Genomic DNA, 27,740 nt, shown 5'->3' with positions numbered 1-27,740 from the left:
TTGTTGGGATTATTGTTAACCTTCTGCATGTTGTTTTCAAAAATATTTTAAAATACTCTATTACTGTTCACGATTTGGTTTATTACAACGCAGGTATTTATAAGAGTAATAAGAGTAAAGTCCTGTCATTTCAGAAAACCAGAGGGGCTTTTAACATGATTACATTTTTATTTATAATTTCAACATATTTATATTTTTATAATTTCAATTAATAAATAAATATTTGTATCGACTTGCAAACTGTTGTTTTGAAAACCCTAGTTGTCAGAGACATGACAGGGACACAGGATTTGGCACAACACCCCCAGTGAGCAAGCCTGTGGCGACAGTGGCAAGGAAAAAACCAAAAAGGAAATAAAAAAACCTTGAGAGGAACCAGACTCAGCAGGGGGCTGCCCATCCTCTTCTGGCATGGCGTACACATTATTAATAACATTCCTATTTTAACTAATATTTTAAATTTTACTATACTTTACTATATATATATATATATATATATATATATATATATATATATATATAGAGAGAGAGAGAGAGAGAGAGATCAATTATTATATTAAACTAATATTTTATATTTTAATATCTATATATCTATATCTTGAAACCAATTATTATATTAAACTAATATTTTATATTTTAATATCTATATATTGAAACTAATTATTATATTAAACTAATATTTTATATTTTAATATCTATATATTGAAACGAATTATTATATTAAACTAATATTTTATATTTTAATATCTATATATCTATATATTGAAACCAATTATTATATTAAACTAATATTTTATATTTTAATATCTATATATCTATATATTGAAACTAATTATTATATTAAACTAATATTTTATATTTTAATATCTATATATCTATATATTGAAACCAATTATTATATTAAACTAATATTTTATATTTTAATATCTATATATCTATACATAGAAACCAATTATTTAATATGATAAAACTAAATTTTAAGTAAATGAAATTAATTAATGCAATGAGCGGTGTAGTGAAGCAGCTCCCGACATCTAGCCGCTGGATCTGACATTGCATACAGGCTGGACACCCTGAGGTAGAGGAGGTAAAACAGAGAGGCTCATATTAGTGTATTTTTTTAAATTGTTTTGATTCTGCAAAACTGACAGAGCATTAAGTTCAGGTCAGATACGTGTCTTGCAAGAAACATTTAGCCACTCTTTCTTCTGAGAACCATTATACACTTTAACACTGTCTTGGTTTTCACATCAAAGCACATGCCTTTAAACAAAACATTGTATGATAAAATGCACTGAAACACTAGACTTTACCAGTAGTATTGACACTTACTTCTACTGCTTCAATGTGGTTCTTAATTTGCTTCTTTAGTCTTCAGTATTGTCCTACATGCCAAATGGGTTTGGTCACATTATCTAGCCATGAAACCAATAAATTAATAATGGGGTCACAAAATACACATATACTAACAAACAAACAAAACAAATAAATAAATGTTACAACTTACTAAAAGAAATCCAGCTTTCCAATGTATCCTGCTTGTCATTATCGGTGTTGTAGCACACTTGATCTTCTCAGACATTCTGACCTGGCGGTTCCTGAAAAACATCAGAACTAGAATAAAACATTCCTCCAAAAGTAGTTACAATGTGCAGTAGTACAGTGACTGAAGAAAGTTCTTAAAACACTTAGCTTTAGATGGTATATTGCACACTCATATCCATTGTTGGACAGGGCTGCTATCGTCTCAAAATTCTTCCTGCAACTTTACAAAAGAGCACATTTTAATAATAACAGAACAGCGGGGGACTGCAAATAAAAAATCTATGACACATTTTCACAAATTGAACACAAAGCAAATACATCACAACAGTGTCTTATTACTTCTAACTTTACCTTACTATCATTTATGACTTACTGCCGCTGTTGCTCTCACTGTCTGTGTCCTCCCTGGAGTTGCCACACTAATCCTCACTGCATCCTGTATGCTGCTGCCGCCGCCTTTACTTCCTAGTGTCCTCCCTCCAGCTGCCACATTACTCCTTCATCCTTCCTGCTGCTGTACCTGCTTTGTAGCTCACTGCCATAACACTGTTAAATGACCATAGATGCCAAAATCTCATTGCAACATGACCATACACACCAACCCGTTGGCTAAGGCTGTCAGTGAGCCCCCACTGTCGTCGTTAATGCAGGTTCAGTGGCCCCCGGTTTTGTATGGCATGACAACACAACGCAAGACAACAAAACAACACGACCATACGCAACAACCCGTTGGCTAAGGCTGTCAATGAGCCCCCACTGTCGTCGTTAATGCAGGTTCAGTGGCCCCCGGTTTTGTATGGCATGACAACACAACGCAAGACAACAAATCAACACGACCATACGCACCAACCCGTTGGCTAAGGCTGTCAATGAGCCCCCACTGTCGTCGTTAATGCAGGTTCAGTGGCCCCCGGTTTCGTATGGCATAACAACACAACCATTAGTGCACAACCATTCAAGTCAACCCATTGGCTAAGGCTGTCAGAGCCCTATTGCCACTGTTAATGCTTACTGCCCATCATTCCATTTGTCGAAACACCACAACCATAACCACCTACCCATTGGCTAAGGCCATCAAAGTCCCACTGGTATAACCATACACGCCAAACCATTGGCTGAGGCCATCCAAGACCCGAAGCATGCTTCTTACCTTCCGCAGCCATGATAGCACCAAAAATCCAACCAGCGCTGCGTCTCCAGCTCCTCCGATTACACCTCCAGCACGACACAGCCTAAAGAAAGTTGATGCATGCTAACCGACATTTGCTGGTACCTTCTCCATCCATAATAGCACCAGAAACCCAACCAGCGCTGCGTCTCCAGCTCCTCCGATTGCACGTCCAGCACCACATAGCTTGAAGAAAGTTAATGCGTAGTCGGTGCCCATGATTCCGTATGGCAAAAAACACAACAATATCCGCCAACCACAGAATGTCATTTTCGCAATATACAGTACACAGGATTGTGGTAACTGTAATAGCTCTGTAACACACCTGACTGAAGACACAAGTCCGGATGTGAGATGTATATGTGATCCAGTAGTGTGTGCTTCTCAGTTGTAGCTGATGTGATTAGCTGTGTATATCCCTTGGATTGAAACATCTCCAGTATAGCCTTTCTTCCAGCAGATAAGAGGTCCTCATTAAAGTCTCCACTGATGATTACAGGATGGTTGTCTACAATGTCCAGATAATCAAGTAGGCCCCTTAAATTTGGCAAGAATTTTTCAAGACTGTAGTTTGGTGGCCTGTACACTGCAGCAATTGTTGCACACATTGGGGTGTCGATTTTGATGACAACAAACTCCAGGTCTGTGACACTTTGGATGTACTGTCTGGACTGAGCTTGAATATCTTCTTTGCAAAATATTGCAACTCCACCACCGTCTTTCTTTGCCATTTCTGCATGGGTTGAGTAGGAGACATGTCTATTCCGTGCAAACATCTTGTATCCTTCCAACTGGAGATGTTGTGGAATACATGAGCCAGACAAGTGACTTTCCGTTATGCAAAGAATATCCGATAAAAGTAGCTCATGATGGCATCTGATATCCTCGATGTGAGATGACAGTCCTTCCGTGTTGTGGTGAACTATTTTAAGTGTTTGGTCCTGGTTGATTTCCCTTATGTGTTTCAAAAGTGGCATGATTCCTTCGAATGTCACTTTTCTCATGTTCTGCAACGATGCTGTGATTTCAGGATCAGCATAAATCTTCTTTTCAATGAAGTCTGTAATATGTAATCCAGAAAGCGACGTTGTTCGGCTGAGGGCAACATAGGCCATTCCAGGTTCGAAAATCTTCTTCAGTGACACTACAGCAGACTGCATTGTCATACCTTGAACTTTGTGAGCTGTGCAGGCATAAGCGAGCTTGATGGGAAATTGACGACGAACTGTTCCTTTCCTAAGACTTTCTTCAGATCTCTCAATATATACAGAGTTGTCATCTTCACCTTCCACTCTTCTGCGGTGTTTCAGACCTGCATTTGGATTGTCGAGCTGAAGTCCTAGCATGTGTACAGTGGAGATTCCATCTCTTGTTTTAGTGACAATGTTAACAATCTGACCAAAACATCCATTTACAATTCCATCTTCAACATCCAGATTCCTTGTCACCATTATACGAGCTCCCACTGCAACTTGTATAGAATCCAGCAAGTCATCCTTCTTTCCGGTGACAGGTTTCTTTTGTCTTTTCATCACTCCTGTTCTTGGGTCTTTCCTGTAGTCTTCGGCATCAATGGTTATGATGTCAGTGTGAATAGCCTGTATTGTTTTAGTATTGTGCATGTGAACTTCCTTGTTGGTTGCAAATATGTGCAGAGCATCATGAGGGCAGTCTTCTGGGTTCTTTACAGCTTGGAGTAACAGAACTCGGTCTTCTTCTCTAAGAACATCAGTCTTCTGCCTCACTCGCAGTCGATTTAAAAGCTCAGCAAAGGCAAGGTCCTCCTTTTGACGCATGATCTCTGTAAGGGTAATTATTTGAAAACTGTCCTTCCAGAAGTCCAGAACATCATCTTCATACACACAGAGTGGTTTGGCTTTACCGAGAGGTGGTAGTTGGAAAAAGTCTCCTACAGCGAGAACAGAGATTCCTCCAAATGCTTTCTTGCTGCCTCTGATCTGTTGAAGTCTCCAGTTTACATAGGCGAAAAGATCCTTCGAAATCATGGACACTTCATCAATGATGAGAATTTCCACACTGCATAATTCTGCTCGTACTTCATCTAGAGCATTTCCAAGTCCTTGATAAGGTGGCTTTAAGTTCCTTGGCAGTTTTAAAATGGAATGCAGTGTTTTACCAGATATATTGAATGCTGCTGTTCCTGTAAATGCACTCAAAATCACTGTAGGCACAGAGAGATCCCCTTCCTCCTGAAGTCGAGGCAATTGTCTTAGAATCTTGGTTGCTTCCGTATATATGCACTTAATGACATGTGATTTTCCACAACCAGCACCACCTGACACGAAGTAAAAAAACTGTTCCGGATTATGACCCCAGACGCGCTTCTGACACCACTGACGGACAATGTAGAATATTGCTGCCTGTGTCTCATTTAGACTTCGAAACATCTTTCTGACAAAGTCAACACTCATCTGTGGTGCCTTTATCAGAGGAACGACTCCATCTCCATCTTCAAGAAGAATCTGGTATTCCGGTACATCATCTTGCTCATCCTCTTCATCATGATTGACATCTTCTCGTTCTGCAATGCACTCCAAATTATCCACTTCAGCTTCAGGGGCAAAAGCTGTCCAAGCATTCTCAGATGGGCCTTGTTGCTGCAACTGTTCAATTGCTTTGTCCACTTCTTCACTGTGTTTTTCGAATTTCTCCTGGTTTGCTTTCACTATTGCGCATACAGGCATTCGGACACCAGGGTGGGAAGGAAGTTCCACAAATGCACTTTTGTAAAACTGCTCATACGTTGGAAATGTTGGAGGTTTTAGCTGGGCATTGAAACGATGTGGCACATAAAGTTTCACTAATCTTCCGTAAAACTTTTCCGGTTGTTTCTCCTCCGAAAACCGTGCATATCGAATAACGGCAGCCTTACCGACAGATCTCTTCTGAACAAATCCCATATCATTGAGCAGACGTTGTACATTCTTTCCCTTAGTTTGCTGACCGTACACAATGCGGTAATTTGACACAAAGTCTGCCAGACATATCTTTTCAAACTCCAGTGTTTGAGGCCTTGCTCTGTATTTATCTATTATTCCCGACATCCAAACATCCTCTGAATCTGGATTTTTGTGCAGTAGGACACTAAGGGGCAGACTCATCTTCAGAGCATCGTCATCCGTCGGTATAAACACAACACTTCGCGAACACTTCTTCATTGGTAGGCTGCACGTTCGTGCAACAGACTCCTGCGAGCTCACTTGTCTGTGCTTCGAATAGGCTTGCATAATGTGCTTCATTTCATCCTCTTCGTTCACATCTGTTTCACGCACTGCTTTGATCACGTTCTTTAGCATCTCGTTCATTTCATGCTCTGGCTTGGAAATGTAGGACAACATATACATGATGCAACTGTAAGGGTCAAGTATATACTGAATGTCCATGTTAGCATTCCATGCCCTCAACAAATCCGGATTGTATCCATTAACCCAAACCTCCTTTGGATCACGTTTGATCAAAATGACACTAGATGTGGACAACTCCCTGGTGTACTTCATGTAATCCTCCATGGACAAATTACATTTTGTCAGTAGCTCAGACAAGTTTTCAAAGGTGACTTGGGGATCATTCAGCAAATCCCACAATGGCTTGAGTTTCATTCTAGCATCACTCATTGCTTTTCGAACCGCATCTGACCTTGAGCTTCTTCTGTCTTGATGGCTATCCTCTTCAGTTTCCTCTTCTTCAGGTCGCTGTGGTCGTGGACGAGTTATTGTGGTGTCAGACATTGGTAATTTAGGGAACCCAAACCTACACAACACATTTCCTTTCTTGCATGACTTGGAGTGTTTTCTGCTGTGAAGCTGAACCTCTGTAACAATCTGATGAAGTTCAGGATCAGTCGTGGAATCAGGGAGCCTGCATGTTATGTAGCGATCAATAAAGCCACAAACAACTTCATCAGAATCACTTTCGAACTCGGGTGCATCCTTTACCCATGCAAGCAGATGTATATGTGGGCTTCCTCTTGCTTGAAACTCAACTCTGTAAAAGTAATCTTCAACCTTACCAATGGGTTGGGCAGGTGACAAAAGCAGGTGAGTCATTAGCGCATCCACTCGTTTCTCAAACATCCGCATGACAGTAACATGGTTACTTCGAAGGATTTCACATTTTGTCATCCAGTCAAGCTCTGAAAAATCGACGTCTTCCCCTTGCTGAGCCTTGATTGCCGTAATTACTTCAGGCCATCGCATTTCGGCCGCACTGAATGTGCAAAAGAAAGTTGGTGTTCCCAACTGCCTGATCATGGCTTGTAGATCTCTTAGTGTTTTCTCCCAGTAAGATGGCGAACCTCTCAGGGGTTGCATGAACCGTGTGGCATCTTTGTTGTGCACCAGTCTTTCAACCTCATGGTTATCTTGAAGCAACCTGTTGGAAATTCTTCTGCCATCTCTTGTTATAGGTTTGCCTTTCCGCAACTGGACAGTCATGCTGTTCCTGGCCAGATGTGTTTCTGTCGCAAACTGTGCAAAGAAAAGGTAACTCTGGTCTCTTGCAAACCGTGTATCCACAGAGAACAATCTCGCATTGAAATACATACTTGGTGACAATGCTTTTTCTCTTGCCTCATCAATTGTGTTATGTCCAGTAGGGAACTGAACAGGGAATGCCATGGATTCCAGCTTTGGGATTTTGAAAAATCCAACAGGTTTTTTTCCTTGAGCAGGTGCAATGCTGAATATTCCCTCACCATATGATAAGATCTCCTGGCCGATGTCTGGTGGCTGCATACATGTGTCCAAGGTGAGGCCAGGTCTAAGTTCATCCTGTTCCTCTTCACTCACATGTTGCTCATTCTCCTCAGCAACACTGACGTCTTGTTGCTGTTCTGTCTCAATTTCCTCATCAAGGTGACTTTCAAGTATTGAATTTTCACTTATGGAGATATCCTTGTATTCGGAGTGAATCGCTTTTAGCTTTAATAAAGCTGCAACGACGTTGTGCATATTCACAGTGTGAAAATGCTGGTATCCTTTAAATTGGACGTGTCTTTTAAGCTTCACCTGTAGGAGTTGCGACTCATTGCTATGTCTTGGTAGACAATTCACCGTCTTTTCCACCTCAGACGGCACACACACAACCGCCCCATGCACTGCTCTTTGTTGTCCTTTAGGCAGTGCGACAATTTTTGCAAACGGTACAATTTTGGCAATGAGTTGACGTTCAAGCACATTTAATTCCATTAATTCTGCAGGGATCTGTGCCAATTCAAGTTTGTTTGCCACAGCAACTGAAGACATGCTTCCTCTCTTTAGATGGCTATCACAAGTATGGCAAATCCATTCCTTTCTTCTTTGTTCTGGAACCACACAAGAATCTCTGCAGCTACTGTCACAAATGTGAACATATTGCCCGGTTAAGCAAGATGCCACAATATGTGGATTTTTAATGTAACTCCTTCTGTTGCAGACTCTGACTTGATTTGGAAACATAGCTCTGTGACAGACTGTGCAGACATGTGTGGGGCCTTGCTGAATGTTACATCTGAATGCATTTATGGCACTTTGCATTACTTTGCTGACCACAGGCTGAAGTGTTTCCTGTCTGGAACTGATGTAAAGTTTATATTTCCTTTTGATTCGAAGTGCACATTGCAATTTATGATAAACATGGTATGCCACATCACTGACACATTTCTGTCTTTTGTACAAGGTACATCGTAATATGTGACACGCTCTAAACTGTGGGTCATCTGCATATCTCTTGAGCATATACTCTTTCATCTTCCTCTGAAAAACAGTATCCATGGTGTACCTTCTCACAATGCACTCTTTCATCTTCCTCTGAAAGACAGTATCCGTGTTGTACCTCCTCACCATATACTCTTTCATCCTATCTTTCATCTTCCTCTGAAAGACAGTATCCGTGTTGTACCTCCTCACCATATACTCTTTCATCTTCTCTTTCATCTTCCTCTGAAAGACAGTATCCGTGTTGTACCTCCTCACCATATACTCTTTCATCTTCTCTTTCATCTTCCTCTGAAAGACAGTATCCGTGTTGTACCTCCTCACTATGTACCCTTTCTTTTTTGTCTGAGCAACAGTACATGTGTTATACCTTCTTGTCATATATTGTTGAAATTTCTTTCTGAATTGAGGATCTTGATTATATCGCTCCTTCATAACCTCCTTTTTTTTTAGTCGATATTTTAAACAGGTAACATATCGCTCTTTTTCATATTCCCTTTTCTTCAATTTTCTGACTTTCTGAGATGCAATTTTGTCCCTGTGTTGTAATTGTTGTTTTTGGTTTGCAGTTATTCTCCTCTTTACTTTTCTTCTCCACTGCTTATTTGTTTTCATCACCTGATGGTTTTCATCTGCTTTGAAAACAATCATTTCTGGGGTTTGGGGTTCAACAATGTTTCCTGATTTTGAAGGGGTCAAATTCATTTGTGAGACTTGTATAGAAGCTAATGGTGCTGACTGTTTGTCAGATTGCTGCTCCATTTCAAATGTCACCGGCAAAAATTCATAGCTGGCCCTATCAGAGTGATCCTGAAAGATCCTGAGAATTCTGTCTATCATGTCACTTAGGTGGGTAAAAGTTAACATGACAGCAGTTCCAGCTCCAGTAGGATGTCGCAAACCTTCAGCAGTCCTTGAGTGTGAATCAAAGAATCCATATCTTCCAGATCTGTCTCTGAACAGAGCAATGCATTCCATAGAAACGATGAGCAACGCAAGGCTAACAGTAGTTGAAAGACACTGCAGTCTTTCAGTAAGAGGAATAAACCATTCTTCTGTGCCAGGGTTCCCTCTGGCTCTGAGGAATCCCATCTTAAGTTCAGACTTCTGCACACGGTATGTTTGGGTAAATGTTGAAACGTTCAGTGGTACATCCTCCACAGCCAAATTGTCCTGAAGAAATCTTTGCTCATGCATAAGCTGCATTTTAACACCAACATACAAAGCATCCCCCTCTTCTAAAACTCTATCAAGATCAGACATTCCAAACTGAACCCCTTCACTGTGGTTGGCCAAGAATATTAGTGCTACACATGTGCACTGATGATTCCTTGAGAAAACATCATACCTTATATCACCCTGGCAATGGGAAGCCTGCACAGACCAAACTCTGGGTGCACTATCACAGTCTTCTACATGTATTCTGTCAGATACCTGAGCTACAGCAGTAGGGATGCATGCCTGTTCAACCTGTAAATAATCATTAATGGAATCCTTAATAAAGCCTTCATATAGTCAAATCATTTTCAACTGTGAATCACTCATAAATCTTATAATAATTCAATGATTTCAGTTCCAACAAATATAAATTATAGAAAACAAATCACTTTATGATAATGCACACTTTTTCTATAGAAAGATATTTTTCCTACCCATATTGTATGTGCCATACAACTTGCTTAATAATGTAGACCAACCTTTTTAAGTAGGTTTCCCTTTAATTATGATCTCCCTACAAAACTACAGAATAGACCTGTCTGAGATTGATAAAAGTTAGCTAAAAAGATATGGGAAATAAAACAAAGACCAAGTTCTTTAAAACCTGAATGTTCTTTTACTAAAATCTTACTGATATGTGACATGCATAATAATTTAGAACACAGATGTATATTAGGGTTTTTTTCCACATCAAAGCATAGGCCAATATGTGTGGGGTCTCATTTAAAGCCTCTGGTGCTAATTCCTAGGGATGTGCAATTTATCGTTTTTCGATTTAAATTTCTGCACATTTGAATTGCAAAAACAAGATAATCGAGGTAATTCAATTAGTGTGTCGCATTCAGATCACAAGGTAGCAATCCTGTTTATGTTTGTAAAGTTATATGCATTTTAAGCTAGATGCATCAAAACATGCCTCGTGTTTAAAAATTAGAGATAAAAGACTTCGGCTGCGTCCGAAAACTCAAGGCAGTGACTCGTCGAAATTTAGAAGTACACCGTCGATAAAAAATTGCCCATATCGTCCAGCCCTAGTATAGTCACATCGTGCACAAACAACAAGGTCATAAGAGACACAGCCATCTTTTAATAGTATACATACTGGGAACTATATTCTCAGAAGGCAAAGCACTGCTACATGGGCGGAGTGACTCTGAGCAAACACTCTGCTCATCACCATTGGGTTTCTCGGGTGCTGCGAGCCAATGTAGCAATGCTTCGTCTTCTGAGAATATAGTTTCCTGTATGTATACAGTTAAAAGATGGCTGTGTCTCTTATGACCTTGTTATTTGTACATGGTGTGACTATTCAAATCACAACATATAAATAGGAAAATGTTTGCGTTGTTTTGTCACTTATTGGGAGCAGTATGTTAATTCTTTTAATCAGTGTCATGTGTTAGAGGCAATGTCGAGGTGCCGCACACAGAGAGAGAGAAAGCACGCCCGCACAAAATAGATGTCGCTGATTGCTCGCAACAGTGAATGAAGCCGTTTTAAACAGTAAAATAAAATGTAAATGGTAATCATGAAAAATCTATTCGTGGCGGCCAGTGTTAATTCTGTGGCGGCATGCCAAACAAAAAAAAATGTATTGGAAACAGTGGTATGGTATCATTTTTGTCCAGCCAAAGCAGCATGTTATTATCCCAAACAAAGAGATTTATAGTACCTTGTTAGTCCTGGAAAGTCTGGTCTGTTCATTTTCCAGGTCCACCTTTCTCCAACGTGTCTTTTGAGCCTGAGATCGCGTTCCCTTCCGTGGCATCCTTTAAAATATCAAGAGATACGAAAAATAATCCTTTCAAATATATCACCAATTTGGCTTAACTAAGTAACTTCTAAATGTAAAACTTTACTCTTAAGTCTTAAACGTAAGCCATGGGTCTCCTTCTAATTATCTAAATCAGTGTTTCCCAATCCTGGTCCTCAAGTACCCCTTCCCAGAAACATTTAAATGTCTCCTTATTTAAAACACCTGATTCAACTCATCAGCCTCCTTCCAGAATGGTTCACATGTCTCCCCAACGAGCTGATGAGTTAAATCAGGTGTGTTAGATAAGCAGACATCTAAAACTTTCTGGGAGGGGGTACTCAGGGACCAGGATTGGGATACACTGCTCTAAATGAACTCAGCTAAAAGCATAGAGAAATCTAATTACTCATTAGTCAAAACATTTTCAACAGGACAATCCAATATGCACATACTTTCCCGATGTATGTTCCCTGTTGAGCCTGCAAAGATAAAACCTGTAGAGTAGAGTAGCCTAAAGAAGCGAAAACAGTTTAATAACAATGCAATAGAATATGTATAAATTTAATGGTAAAATGCAACTGTAAAATACAATAAACAATTTGTTTTTTAAGAACAATAAAAGTAAAGTAAAAATGTAATGCTTTCTATAGGAAGTTAAACAAAGAGCACAAAAAATTATAAAATATCTATAAACTAATCTATATCTAATCTATAATCTAATCTATAAACTAATCTATAATCTAATTTTTAAACTAATCTATATCTAATCTATAATCTAATCTATAAACTAAAAATTGCCTTATTAAATAGAAGACAGAACACAAAAAAAATGTAATAAAAGTAACAGCCTTAATATAAGTATTTATATGAACTGCTCTCTGTAGAAAAAGCCAAAGCACAAGGAACCTGAAAAAGAAACAGACATAATAAGACACAGGAACTACAATCATGGTGGTCATCTCATGAAAATTCTATAATACTGCTTAAAAATCCACCAACACTGACCAAGGTAAAAGGTGCAGCAATTGTATTCCAATCAGTGAAGCTGAAAAACAAACAATGATAACATCATGAAAACTCAAGTCAACTATGCATAACATCCATGTTGTCAAACATCAATTATATAATTCATGTCTATGTAAAAAATGTAATTGCTTGGAATGTATCTTGAAAATGTCTCTTTCTTAGAATAACCAGTCATAAATACAAGGCAAGTTATGCCAAATATACAATCTTGGACTGGGTGGACTGCCTATTGATCCAGGTCTACAGCAAGAAAGCTGGAAGAAGATTCAGCATCCCCTTATATAGTACAAGTGGTTCGAAGAATGGTTCAGGAATGTGGTATTTATTATTTGTAGTATAAACAGCAGTTTTCATTTGAATGGTTTCTATAATCCTGATCACTGTCATTATTATATCGATGTTGTTTTAAACAAGCAAAGTACAAAACTGCTTGTATTTCTGGCCATGTCACAAATTAATTTATTACCTCAAAATGCAGGAATGACAGCTCGTGAATCAGTATTCTAAAAGAGAGAAATCAGTGTCACACATAAAACTCAACTACAGTCATACAGAGTAGAAAACAATACAGAAAGCAAGCAAAGGGCTGCTTCTAAACATTTGGAGGCCCTAAGCAAAATTTAGACCTCACCCCTCCCTAAATTTCAGAAAAAGTGTTTTTCTTACACTGTAAGCAATCATTTAAACACTAAAATTGCTGACAAGATTTACTATCATTCTTATTAGTAATATTCCAGTAATTTATTTAACAAACACACACTTTTTTACACTGCAAACAAAATACTACAGATAAACATGATGGGCCAGTTTCCCAGGCAGGGTTTAGACATTACTTCCGTGCATCTTGTGACAAAACGGTAGCATTGAATCTGATAAGATATGTCACTGCAAGCTGTTTATACAGTAGTTCACACAATTCAAACATGCATTTTGATCTGTGACTATACTTAATTCCTGTAATTGAAACCACCCCTTTATTACTTATAAATAAACATTTATCATTTATTATTTTTGTCAAGCTGGTTATGATCAGGATTCCCCATCATTGAACCAGCTTACAGTATTATCTGCACTGTGGCCTATGGATATATTATGTATTGCAATACAGTACATATGCAATATATAGGCTACACAAATCAGCTGCTACTGAAAGTAAAACAGACTAATTGCTAAGAAGCCAGAAAACATCCTTTATTCAGAAAACTTTAAGGTTATTGTTCTATAAATATACATAACAGTGTTCATTATTTAAAACAGACAACAGTAAAGCAGAAGCTAGAGGATACAGATAGTTCAGATAGCCTGCTTTTATTAAACTCTAGTTTGTCTGCTCATTACTTTGAATACAAACTTTTTATCAAATTGTAACGTTATATTTTGATAGTCAACTCAGCTCGCGGTGCGATGCCATCGTCACAGTCGAGGCATTGCCAACTCCTCAACAGCAGTGATGCGTTTATAACCTCGGAATCAACCGGCAAACAATCTATTCTAGAATTATGCTGATCCACAGAACAAGCCTAATTTATTTTTATGATGCATTACTGTACATTCGCTTCAGAATACCTGCATCACGTGCTGCACCGTCTCTGTGCAGGGTTGCCAACTTTGGTGATTTGTCTGGAGTGAGATTTCTCCCCAAACATGCGCATGCAGCAGCCTACTGGAAATTTTGGCTGGTGGCCACTGCTTGCCGCCACCACAAGCCTCTTAACCTACACTGACTAGATTAATTTCCAAATGTTTGATGTTTTTGTTTTGATAAGTTTCTTTTTGTTTCTTGCAAGTTTCTTTTTGTTCTGATAAGTTTCTTTTTGTTCACTGTTACTTTGACTATTTGATTTATTATGTGATTGTTATGATCAGGGCATTGCTGAAAAAGAGAGCTGAAAGTTCATCTAGCTCCCAGAATCCCAGTATGGCTTATTATAAGCTCATAATCTATGAGGTTAATGCAGTAGAGAGGACTATACATGACATTGCATGTATTCTACTTTATCGTCAATTCATGATCTGATTCAATAGGTTGTGTTAGTAAACTGAGTTTAATACACAGATGAGGCTAATTCATGTTTTTGTTTTTTGTTTGCATAAAACATGGTGAATAAAACAATGCATGGTGCTTATATTCAGGAAATTACTATATATTGGGCCCTTAAAATGGTCCATTAGACTCCTGTCTGTCATAAGAATTTTGCTTTAGCTAATATTCACATGTGTATTATCTAGGTCAGGTGTAACAAATAATCATCTTTGAGCTTACCTGCTGTAATATATAATGCAAGGCTGAATTTTTTACTTTTCACATATGATTTACTGTCTGTTAAAGAAGAAGTTATTTTAGTAAGTTGTTCAGGAAATCAAAATTCCATAATAAACCTTAAGCTTACTTCAATAGAAGAGCTCAACACTAAGGATTTTTGGCTAAAATAGTAATCTATTTAAAAGTAAATATGGATTAATCCTTTATAACAAAGTTATAGAAGTTACAGTCAAGACCAGTGAGTGATTTGTTATGTGAATTTGTTCGTTTAAGCCAAAAGACAAACATGGGCTTATTTAAACCCTGCACGCGCGCTACCAATGGATGAAGCGTTGTGCTGCACACGCTGCGTCGGATTTTTTTCGAAGGCTGTGAATCTAATCCTTATACAGCTGTATAATAGTCAGCGTTTAATTACTTACATCTTTCTTGCACTTCCACTTTCTGAGGAATCGCGCAGCTGTCCTCCCTTTGAGTTGCACCTCTTGTCTGTGATTTGATTCGTCATCTGGGAATTAATTTGACTGGTCGCAGAGTTTCTCTGTGGCTCTGATGGAGCGCAGTGCAGACCTGTTGGCTTGTGACATCACACTACCGCGAGATCGATCTAAAAGCATACTGAGTCATTTACTGTTGAATCGGTCTCGCGGTGCTAAGACGTCACATGCTAATCGGTCTGCACGGCACCGCAATAAGCTAAACGGGCGTTGAGCGTTGGGTTAAATAAGACGAAGACTTTAATGGTTGGTACGGCCATGCACATGAGTAAAAAATACAGCAGAGAAGAATGTCTTTTTTAGCGTGAGATTTCATTTTTGAGCGTGAGATTGAGGCTGAATGCGTGACTGTCACGCCAGATGCGTTAAGAGTTGGCAACCCTGCAGCATGTGTGCCTGTTGAGCATATTTCGCTTAGCAAAAATCAATGTTTCAAATGGATTCTTCACCGATAACTAATCTTATTGCATGCTCAAACGAAAACGTGAGATTGTACCGTGCAGCCAGCTTAACCCTTGATGAAACGTGAACCTACAAGTTACCTAAATGCAATGCAACGTCACAATCTGCGCTAATTTTCACATTTCACTTTAGTCTCAGTGTAACGTATAATACAAAAACCGGGAATAAACCTTAATTGTTATTTTAACTCGCACAACATACCACACAAGTTACCATCGTGGATGCCTAAAATGGGCGCCAAAATCAATACATGTTTGATGTATCTTATAATCTTACGAAATATAACATACGCGAAACACTGCAAATGGCTAAAACCATTGACATAATATCAATCAAACACCGATTATACAAAAAAGTTGGTGGCAACCAGTAGATGCCTAATATCACACATGATCATTACACATACGGCTTTAAATTCATCAAACAAAACTAAACGCCAAATTATAATACAGATAATATCGCCTAAATTGACGAAAAAAATTATATTAACAAAGATAAAGAGCTACATTTGACATGATAAGGACTTAAAAAAGAGCATATTTGGAAAGCAACCGTTTGCAACTTACCTCAGGAGGAGAATAACTTTTCCTCGGCAACCAGTTGGCAACTCTTTCCAGACAGCAATAGCGTACAGCCAATCAGCAGCCAGGCCAGCATTAACTGTCACTATAATGAGCCCATGTTTACTGTGATTTTTTTTTGTTATTTTTAATTTATAATAATTATTGCACATTAATCTAATCACTTGCACTATATTATAGTGGCATTCAATTTAAAAATAAACAAAAATAAATATGTACTTAATTCCTTTCAGATTTAGGGAACGTCCCTCATGCAAACGTTAAAAGGAATGTTCCCTTAAAGCATAACTAAACCCTGAACCAACTTTTTTTAGTTAATGATCTGTAAGAATGGGGCTTTATTAATGTTGTTCATTCATTTTAGTAAGTTTTTTGACATTTGGATATAAAGTGTTTCAATGCTATAATATATGGTGTAAAAACGTCTGAGTGCTGCCCCCTTCAGGTTGAACGGTGGCTACTGCAGTTGAATTTTCCTATTAGATGGTGGGTCCAAAAAATGACTCGTGACTAAGCAGGTTCAAGCTCACCACGCCCTTGTTACGATCTCACCACACACTTAGTTCGTACCTTCTATCTCCTTGGGATCTGCTCACTTTTCTTGCATTTTTCAAATATAGCCAGTGGGTGGAGTCAGGCTCTGACCAGGGGTTTAGTTACGCTTTAACATTCTGATAACTTTCCCCTAACCCAGTGCTTCTCAATTATTTTCTGTCATGCCCCCCCTAGGAAGAAGTAAACATTTCGCGCCCCCCCAACTCTCCGCCGCGACTGTAAATAGTATAATTTATCTATAAAATGACACATATGCAAAACATTGTATCCTTATTAAGATTAAAGAAAACAAGAAAAAAGAATATTAAAAAAAGAAATATCGATCAACTTACAGCAAAGAATAACTTTATTAACATTGTTTTTTTAGTCTGTAACAGAAAAGACTTAAAATGCATCAATTTGCCTAAAAAAATCAATCCTTATTTAAAGTATAATATTTTTTGACCATTTGATACTAAAAAATTAAATTAAATATAATCAATAAATAATAATAAAAACTCAAGCGGCTTATCAGCATGATTGGGGTGTAATGTCTTTAAGTGACTGTGCAAAAAAATCACTTCCTGAAAAAGTATTTTTCCCCAGGGTCTGGCGCGCCCCCCCTGGTGTCGCTTCGAGCCCCCCCTGGGGGTCCCGCCCCACTATTTGAGAAGCACTGCCCTAACCTCTATATTGTGATATGCCTGAATGCAAATAATCAGACTAAAAATCATGTGTTGAACAGTGTTTATTGTTCAGAGAACATGAACTGGAGCTAATTGTGTTGTAAAATAACACAGCATCATATAATGTATTTAGATAACACTGTATTTTTTACAATATAAAAATAATGACTTCAAAACAATAGACCCTTACGAAAATTAACCATGGTTTTATTACAGTTAAAAAAATGGTTACTGTAGTAAAACCATGGTTACCACAAAATAAATAAAATATGGTTACTGTAGTAAAACCATGGCTTGGCTAATAGTAATCAACACACCAAAAAAACATGGTTACTACACTTTTACTTCCATTGCACGGGAACTGTATTTGGTTGCTAGGAAAAAAAATTTCATCCACCAGTGATTATACTCCAAGCCACAAGTAATGTCTCTCTGATGTTCTGATGCAGATATATAAAGCTATGTTTATTCGGTTGCTAGAGTAGCCTACTGTGTTTGGTTGTTAGGTAAAAATTAGCACCCATTAGTGATTAAACTACAAACCAAAAGTAAAAAGGTTAAATCCCAATGACTATACGACGTTCTGATGCAGAGATATAAGGCTTTGTTTGTTCCATTGCTAGGATATTGTATTTGGTTGCCAGAGAAAAATTGGCACCCACTAGTGATTACACTCAGAATCACGAGTCAAATGGTCCAACCCCTGTGTCTCTACGATGTTCTGATGTGGAGATATAAGGCTTTGTTTATTCCGTTGCTAGGGTACTGTAATTGATTGCTAGGGAAAAATGGCATCCACTAGTGATTATTCTTCAAGCCACAAGTAAAACGGTCCAAACCCCTTGTCTCTATGATGTTCTGATGCGGAGATAAAAGGCTTTGTTTATTCCGTTGCTAGGGTCCTGTAATTGGTTGCTAGGGAGAAAATTTGCATCCAATAGTGATTACACTCCGAGTCACAAGTAAAACAGTCCAACCCCATGTCTCTATGATGTTCTGATGCGGATCTATAAAGCTTTGTTTATTTGGTTGCTAGGGTACTGTTTTTCGTTGCTAGGTAAAAATTGGCATCCACCTATGATGACACCCCGAGTCACAAGTAAAATGGTCCAATCCCCGTGTCTCTATGATGTTCTGATGCAGATCTATAAGGCTTTGTTTATTTGGTTGCTAGGGTACTGTATTTGGTTGCTAGGGAGAAAATTGGCATCTACTAGTGATTACACTCAGAGTCACGAGTCAAACGGTCCAAACCCCGTGTCTCTACGATGTTCTGATGCGGAGATATAAGGCTTTGTTTATTCGGTTGCTAGGGTACTGTATTTGGTTGCTAGGGAGAAAATTGGCATCCACTAGTGATTACACTCAGAGTCACGAGTCAAATGGTCCAACCCCCGTATCTCGACGATGTTCTGATGCGGAGATATAAGGCTTTGTTTATTCGGTTGCTAGGGTACTGTATTTGGTTGCTAGAGAGAAAATTGGCATCCACTAGTGATTACACTCAGAGTCACGAGTCAAACGGTCCAACCCCCGTGTCTCAACGATGTTCTGATGCAGAGATATAAGGATTTGTTTATTCGGTTGCTAGGGTACTGTATTTGGTTGCTAGGGAAAAAATTGGCATCCACTAGTGATTACACTCAGAGTCACGAGTCAAACGGTCCAACCCCCGTGTCTCAACAATGTTCTGATGCGAAGATATAAGGCTTTGTTTATTCGGTTGCTAGGGTACTGTATTTGGTTGCTAGGGAGAAAATTGGCATCCACTAGTAATTACACTCCGAGTCACGAGTCAAACGGTCCAACCCCCGTGTCTCTACGATGTTCTGATGCTGAGATATAAGGCTTTGTTTACTCTGTTGCTAGGGTACTGTATTTGGTTGCTAGGGAAAAATTTGGCAACCCATAGTGATTACACTCTGAGTCACGAGTCAAACGGTCCAACCCCCGTGTCTCTACGATGTTCTGATGCTGAGATATAAGGCTTTGTTTACTCTGTTGCTAGGGTACTGTATTTGGTTGCTAGGGAACAATTTGGCATCCCATAGTGATTACACTCTGAGTCACGAGTCAAACGGTCCAACCCCCGTGTCTCTACGATGTTCTGATGCTGAGATATAAGGCTTTGTTTACTCTGTTGCTAGGGTACTGTATTTGGTTGCTAGGGAAAAAATTGGCATCCCATAGTGATTACACTCTGAGTCACGAGTCAAACGGTCCAACCCCCATGTCTCTACGATGTTCTGATGCTGAGATATAAGGCTTTGTTTACTCTGTTGCTAGGGTACTGTATTTGGTTGCTAGGGAAAAAATTGGCATCCACTAGTGATTACACTCCGAGTCACGAGTCAAACACTCCAACCCCTGTGTCTCTACGATGTTCTGATGCTGAGATATAAGGCTTTGTTACTCTGTTGCTAAGGTACTATATTTGGTTGCTAGGGAAAAATTTGGCATCCCATAGTGATTACACTCTGAGTCACGAGTCAAACGGTCCAACCCCCGTGTCTCTACGATGTTCTGATGCTGAGATATAAGGCTTTGTTTACTCTGTTGCTAGGGTACTGTATTTGGTTGCTAGGGAAAAATTTGGCATCCACTAGTGATTACACTCAGAGTCACGAGTCAAACGGTCCAACCCCCGTGTCTCAACGATGTTCTGATGCAGAGATATAAGGATTTGTTTATTCGGTTGCTAGGGTACTGTATTTGGTTGCTAGGGAAAAAATTGGCATCCACTAGTGATTACACTCAGAGTCACGAGTCAAACGGTCCAACCCCCGTGTCTCAACAATGTTCTGATGCGAAGATATAAGGCTTTGTTTATTCGGTTGATAGGGTACTGTATTTGGTTGCTAGGGAGAAAATTGGCATCCACTAGTAATTACACTCCGAGTCACGAGTCAAACGGTCCAACCCCCGTGTCTCTACGATGTTCTGATGCTGAGATATAAGGCTTTGTTTACTCTGTTGCTAGGGTACTGTATTTGGTTGCTAGGGAAAAATTTGGCAACCCATAGTGATTACACTCTGAGTCACGAGTCAAACGGTCCAACCCCCGTGTCTCTACGATGTTCTGATGCGGAGATATAAGGCTTTGTTACTCTGTTGCTAAGGTACTATATTTGGTTGCTAGGGAAAAATTTGGCATCCCATAGTGATTACACTCTGAGTCACGAGTCAAACGGTCCAACCCCCGTGTCTCTACGATGTTCTGATGCTGAGATATAAGGCTTTGTTTACTCTGTTGCTAGGGTACTGTATTTGGTTGCTAGGGAAAAATTTGGCATCCCATAGTGATTACACTCTGAGTCACGAGTCAAACGGTCCAACCCCCGTGTCTCTACGATGTTCTGATGCTGAGATATAAGGCTTTGTTTACTCTGTTGCTAGGGTACTGTATTTGGTTGCTAGGGAAAAATTTGGCATCCCATAGTGATTACACTCTGAGTCACGAGTCAAACGGTCCAACCCCCGTGTCTCTACGATGTTCTGATGCTGAGATATAAGGCTTTGTTTACTCTGTTGCTAGGGTACTGTATTTGGTTGCTAGGGAAAAAATTGGCATCCACTAGTGATTACACTCCGAGTCACGAGTCAAACACTCCAACCCCTGTGTCTCTACGATGTTCTGATGCTGAGATATAAGGCTTTGTTACTCTGTTGCTAAGGTACTATATTTGGTTGCTAGGGAAAAATTTGGCATCCCATAGTGATTACACTCTGAGTCACGAGTCAAACGGTCCAACCCCCGTGTCTCTACGATGTTCTGATGCTGAGATATAAGGCTTTGTTTACTCTGTTGCTAGGGTACTGTATTTGGTTGCTAGGGAAAAATTTGGCAACCCATAGTGATTACACTCTGAGTCACGAGTCAAACGGTCCAACCCCCGTGTCTCTACGATGTTCTGATGCTGAGATATAAGGCTTTGTTTACTCTGTTGCTAGGGTACTGTATTTGGTTGCTAGGGAAAAATTTGGCATCCCATAGTGATTACACTCTGAGTCACGAGTCAAACGGTCCAACCCCCGTGTCTCTACGATGTTCTGATGCTGAGATATAAGGCTTTGTTTACTCTGTTGCTAGGGTACTGTATTTGGTTGCTAGGGAAAAAATTGGCATCCACTAGTGATTACACTCCGAGTCACGAGTCAAACACTCCAACCCCTGTGTCTCTACGATGTTCTGATGCTGAGATATAAGGCTTTGTTACTCTGTTGCTAATGTACTATATTTGGTTGCTAGGGAAAAATTTGGCATCCCATAGTCATAACACTCTGAGTCACGAGTCAAACGGTCCAACCCCCGTGTCTCTACGATGTTCTGATGCTGAGATATAAGGCTTTGTTTACTCTGTTGCTAGGGTACTGTATTTGGTTGCTAGGGAAAAATTTGGCATCCCATAGTGATTACACTCTGAGTCACGAGTCAAACGGTCCAACCCCCGTGTCTCTACGATGTTCTGATGCTGAGATATAAGGCTTTGTTTACTTTGTTGCTAGGGTACTGTATTTGGTTGCTAGGGAAAAAATTGGCATCCCATAGTGATTACACTCTGAGTCACGAGTCAAACGGTCCAACCCCCGTGTCTCAACGATGTTCTGATGCGGAGATATAAGGCTTTGTTTACTCTGTTGCTAAGGTACTGTATTTGGTTGCTAGGGAACATTTTGGCATCCCATAGTGATTACACTCTGAGTCACGAGTCAAACGGTCCAACCCCCGTGTCTCTACGATGTTCTGATGCTGAGATAAAAGGCTTTGTTTACTCTGTTGCTAGGGTACTGTATTTGGTTGCTAGGGAAAAATTTGGCACCCCATAGTGATTACACTCTGAGTCACGAGTCAAACGGTCCAACCCCCGTGCCTCTACGATGTTCTGATGCTGAGATATAAGGCTTTGTTTACTCTGTTGCTAGGGTACTGTATTTGGTTGCTAGGGAAAAAATTGGCATCCCATAGTGATTACACTCTGCGTCACGAGTCAAACGGTCCAACCCCCGTGTCTCTACGATGTTCGGATGCCGGGATATAACTGTTTGAATTTTATGTTGCTAGGGTGCTCAAAAGTGGTTGCTAGGGGCGTGGCTTAATACCTATGTAAGGATCCTGAGAGACTGATTGGATGCCTGAGTAAAATGAGCCCACCCCCATGTCTCTATGACACTGTGGTGCAAAGATATCCATCTGGGCATTTTATTATGGCAGTCTATGGGAGATGTTGTTAGGGTGCCCAAAATTGTTGCTAGGGGCGTGGTTTAATAGCTCTGGGATGATACTGAGAGACTGATTGGATGCCCGAGTAAAATGAGCCCACCCACTTATCTCTATGACACTGTAAAGCAAAGATATCCCATCTGGAACGGTTTTATTCCCTTATATGGGCATGTTTCCTGCCCCATTATAAGTCAATGGGAATTTTCGGGTGCCTCTTACACCCCAGAGGTACAACTTACACCCCAATGTCATGTATGTTCTTACAGAGCCTACCACCCTCTTCAAATGTTGTAACCCACACATTTCTACAAAATCCTTGAGCGGAGCTATGACCCATCAAAGTTGGGCGCAATGTTAAGTCAATGGGATTTTTTGAGTGGTTTTTCGCCCCCCTTTCGAAAATCTTGCACCCGATCGCTTATAAAAGTCATAGCAGACGTGTCCTCAATAAGCCGGTCATTTTGAGCCCTGTTTCATTGGTCTACGACAAACCGTGCGGGACGAGTTACGCGCCGAAAAAGTGTCCAGATATAAGAATAAATAAATAAATAATAATAAGTATGAGCAATAGTAATAGTGATGCCTTGCATAAATGCAAGCACCACTAACTAGATAGGTACATTTCCTGAAGAAAATGTGAAGTGGTGCTTGCCGTGGCAACTTTCGGGGAACAATATATGATTATACTCTAAGTCACGAGTAAAATAGTCCAACCCCTGTGTCTCTACAATGTTCTGATGCGGAGATATAAGGCTTTGTTTACTCTGTTGCTAGGGTATTGTATTTGGTTGCTAGGGAGAAAATTGGCATCCACTAGTGATTACACTCCGAGTCACAAGTCAAAAGGTCCAACCCCCATGTCTCTAAGATTTTCTGATGCGGAGATATAACGATTTGTTTATTCCGTTGCTAGGGTGCTCATATTTGGTTGCTAGGGGTGTGGCTTAATACCACTTGGCATCCACTAGTATTATTAGTTAATGTTAACTTATGTTATACAATGAACTTTTTAAAGTGTTACCAAAAACTCTATAGAAGAGTGGATTAGAACCCGTACTCTCTTGCATGCTAAACAAAAATGTCACCTCCCACCCATGTGGGCACATGGCTTCTGTTGGCGGATTGATGTATTTAATGACTCACTGACGTGAAGAATCGCGAGACTTGCAATATATAAAATATATTACATTAAAAGTAATAAGATTTCTTATCATTTATTGACACCTCAGTCATAGGTCTGCAACAAATCATGTATAAGTGTTGTCTATTATTAGTACATGTTAACTATTGTTATACAATGAACATTTTAAAGTGTCACGAAAAACTCTATACAAGGGTGAATTCGAACTCTTACCCTCCTGCATGCTAAACAAAAATGTTACCTCCCACCCATGTGAACACATGGCTTCTTTTGGCGGATTTATCTATTTAATGACTCACTGACGTGAAGAATCGCGAGCCTTGCAATATATTTAATATATTACATTAAAAGTATAAAGATTTCTTATAATTCTTTGTGATATAAATTTGTTATATGTTCTAAAAAAACATTATGTAACATGAGGAAAAACACTTGGAAAAATGCGCTTCATTTGAATGAATGGGTGGCTCTTAAAAGAGCCGTTGGTGTGGTGAACATTTGATGGCTTCATCTTCGAAGTTCTGCCTGCAGAGCTTCTCTGATGTTGCGCAGCAAAAGCTCATTGCCGCCTGGGCTCAGGTGGGTTCCGTCCCTGGTCAGATGGGCCAGGTTGATATTGCCGTGGCGAATGCAGCACATCCTTCTCTCTGCCAAGAAGCTTTCAATAGAACGGTTGATCCACCGCCGGCTCCGTTCGATGCCGTATGCGCTCCTAGCAGTCTGCCCTCGCCAGTTCCGACGGGGAAGAATAAATGAAAACAGAACCCTGGTCCTGGGGAAGGTTCTGAAGACTTCGGCCAGGTCAGTCTTCATTTCTCTAAGGAAATCCAGGCGGTTGCGGCCCTCCCGACAAAGACTGTTTCCACCGAGGTGGATAACCAGGATATCAGGAGCTGGAGCTGTGGCCTTGAGAGACCGCAGTACTGGAAGCAACTGCTCCCAGAGTCTGCCTCCTCTGCCCTCCCAAGTAACCCTGCAGCAAATGCTGAGATTCCTGTCGAGCCCCTCCTCACAAATGTGACCATACAGCCTTTTAATTATAGAGCTCCCAACTATCCATACACGAGGTACACGTTCGTCCGCCATCATTGTTCGAATTATGTCAAAGTTTATGGGGAGGGGTCCCGTAACTACTCCGTGCGTGCGTTATGTATGTGCGTCTGTGTAGCAGTCTGTACGGCGTGCACACAGAAAACAGCTCACTTTAACATTTTCTTTAGCTCAGATTGTTTTAAATTGCTTGCATGTCAACATTTGCACGGTTTAGACACACATTGAAAAAAAAATAAACTTTCTATAAACAGTTGTTTTTTCTGAACGATGCATATTTAAGCAATTAGTATTAAAAAAAAATAATTATTTATTCGTGATTTCTTCTGCTTTCTCAATAAGTGTCTCTTCTGACTGTGTGGACCCACTGTCAATCTGAGTGTAGCCTCGCCAGTGAGTAAAATAATTGTTTGAGAATCATTTTTAAAAAACCCTAACCCTAAAGATTACTAAAGATTTTTACCATCTATGAGGTGAAAATAATCCACGCAGAGACATTGACTCGTCTGTCAATTCCTCTAGAAAGCAGCGTGGGGTGCACTTGAGTTTGTTTATTTCAGACAGTAGTCTGTTGTTTATTGCGAAATTGGAACAAATAATAGTCAGTATCGCCCTGTGGCGGTGCAGGACAAGAATTATAAATTCATGTAGCATCTTAATTTTAATAAAAAACAAGTGACCACCCTTATTTATATTTTGTAGCAGCTCAATTTAAAAAAAAAAGATTCCCTGTGTATTTTGGTCGTTTATAATTAAAAAACACATATGTTTAATTTCTCACCTGGTCATTACTGATATTTTTACACAATAAACGCTTAAAAAAAATGCATTACTAACTTTCCACTTAACTTACCTCTAGGATAGGCCCTATTTGCCTCCTAAACTGACTTTTTCTATATTTTAATCTTTAAATACATTTAATCAAAATAATATTAAAAAAATAGAAAAACGTGCAATAATGATAAAATGAACAACTATTTTATTGTAAAATAGTGCAAATACTGACTTTATTATAAAGAAGATCACTTGAACAGTTGTATAAAATAAATGATTGGATTTACTTTTTTGGAAGGTTGATTTTGTCGCCACCACTTTTTAAAAACATCTCGTGGTACGAATGAATATAATAGAAATGCCAGCCTATCTCCAGTTGGTCATCCGGTGCAGGAATGTGTTTCTGAAATCATGCAGGGTCTTCCTTTCTTGATGCTCGTGGTTGCTGAGCATTTGTTTGTTTCGGTGAAATCACAAAATAAAATGCACACAAATATGTTTGCACTGTTGATATACAATCACCAACTTACTATAAACCACTATAAACGAAAACATACTATACATGGCAACTTCGAATGAACCTCTTGCATGCTACCCACAGCCCATATGTAAATGCAGGTTTTTGTGGCAAATTTTTGTATTAACTGCCGTAAAGAGTCGAAAGCATAATAAACATACTACAGTAGATCTGATGCTTTTAACAGCAGTTTCCTTGTCAATAAATTAAACTCATGTATTATTATTATTTTTTGCAATCATTAGTTCCTGCGATTAAATTAAATGAAAAATATGCACATACAAATACATATATGTGAGGGTAAGTTAACCTTGCTTTCTGGAGTACCCCTTGGACATTCTGTGAAGTTCACAAGAACACATTTTTAATGTGCCATTGAAGAGGTTTCAATAAAGACAAAAACACTTGATGTGCCAATTCAACAAATTTATTAAAAGATTTAGAAAACGCCTGTTGTGCCAAATCCCACCTAAATGCACAGCTAGATCCTAAAATGTTGTAATAGCTCACATTTAAATATAATTTTTACATTTAAATATACATTTTACCAATTTTTACTACGTGTGAAAAAGGAACAATTACTTTGCAGCGGCAACAATATATTTTTACTAGTAGAAAATTATATACCTATATATGTGTGGTAACTAACTTATTTGTTAACTTCTTTAACAGAATAATAATTTTGCTTTAAATTCTTCAATTTCTAATACTTTACTGTTGAAATAATACAATGTACACGGAGAAAAATTATATACCTATATGTGTAGTAACCACCTTATTTGTTAACTTGTTTAACACAATAATTTTTGCTTTAAATTCTTTTTTCAAAACTCAAATTTTTTTCACTTTCAAAAATTCTAACACAAGTTCTTATTTTGGGATAATACCGGTAAAAATTTGTTGGGATTATTGTTAACCTTCTGCATGTTGTTTTCAAAAATATTTTAAAATACTCTATTACTGTTCACGATTTGGTTTATTACAACGCAGGTATTTATAAGAGTAATAAGAGTAAAGTCCTGTCATTTCAGAAAACCAGAGGGGCTTTTAACATGATTACATTTTTATTTATAATTAATTGTGGGGCCCTGGTTATTTATATTTTTATAATTTCAATTAATAAATAAATATTTGTATCGACTTGCAAACTGTTGTTTTGAAAACCCTAGTTGTCAGAGACATGAGAGGGACACAGGATTTGGCACAACACCCCCAGTGAGCAAGCCTGTGGCGACAGTGGCAAGGAAAAAACCAAAAAGGAAATAAAAAAACCTTGAGAGGAACCAGACTCAGCAGGGGGCTGCCCATCCTCTTCTGGCATGGCGTACACATTATTAATAACATTCCTATTTTAACTAATATTTTAAATTTTACTATACTTTACTATATATATATATATATATATATATATATATATATATATATATATATATATATATATATATATATATATATATATAGAGAGAGAGAGAGAGAGAGAGAGAGATCAATTATTATATTAAACTAATATTTTATATTTTAATATCTATATATCTATATCTTGAAACCAATTATTATATTAAACTAATATTTTATATTTTAATATCT

The 27,740-nt window shown here is 38.8% G+C and overlaps 1 protein-coding gene across 4 annotated transcripts; it reads right to left on the bottom strand.

Moving 5' to 3' along the window:
• Positions 1–729: 729 nt before the first annotated feature.
• Positions 730–9,761, bottom strand: LOC129440657 (uncharacterized). Of its 4 annotated transcripts, XM_073853320.1 has the most exons (5): positions 1,919–9,761; positions 1,715–1,765; positions 1,508–1,598; positions 1,333–1,415; positions 730–1,073 (listed from the first exon to the last, which is right to left on the bottom strand). In XM_073853320.1, the coding sequence occupies exon 1, from the start codon at positions 9,688–9,690 to the stop codon at positions 2,980–2,982; it is 6,711 nt and encodes a 2,236-aa protein (XP_073709421.1). In that variant the 5' UTR covers positions 9,691–9,761; the 3' UTR covers positions 730–1,073; positions 1,333–1,415; positions 1,508–1,598; positions 1,715–1,765; positions 1,919–2,979. The 4 variants fall into 4 exon arrangements, with proteins under 4 accessions (XP_073709421.1, XP_073709420.1, XP_073709422.1 ...); XM_073853319.1 differs by having other exon boundaries at positions 1,504–1,765; XM_073853321.1 differs by lacking the exon at positions 1,715–1,765.
• Positions 9,762–27,740: the final 17,979 nt, after the last annotated feature.

The sequence above is a fragment of the Misgurnus anguillicaudatus genome, chromosome 15, assembly GCF_027580225.2.
Source record: "Misgurnus anguillicaudatus chromosome 15, ASM2758022v2, whole genome shotgun sequence".
Taxonomy (NCBI): Eukaryota; Metazoa; Chordata; class Actinopteri; order Cypriniformes; family Cobitidae; genus Misgurnus; species Misgurnus anguillicaudatus.
This window is presented reverse-complemented; position numbering and strand designations above follow the sequence as displayed.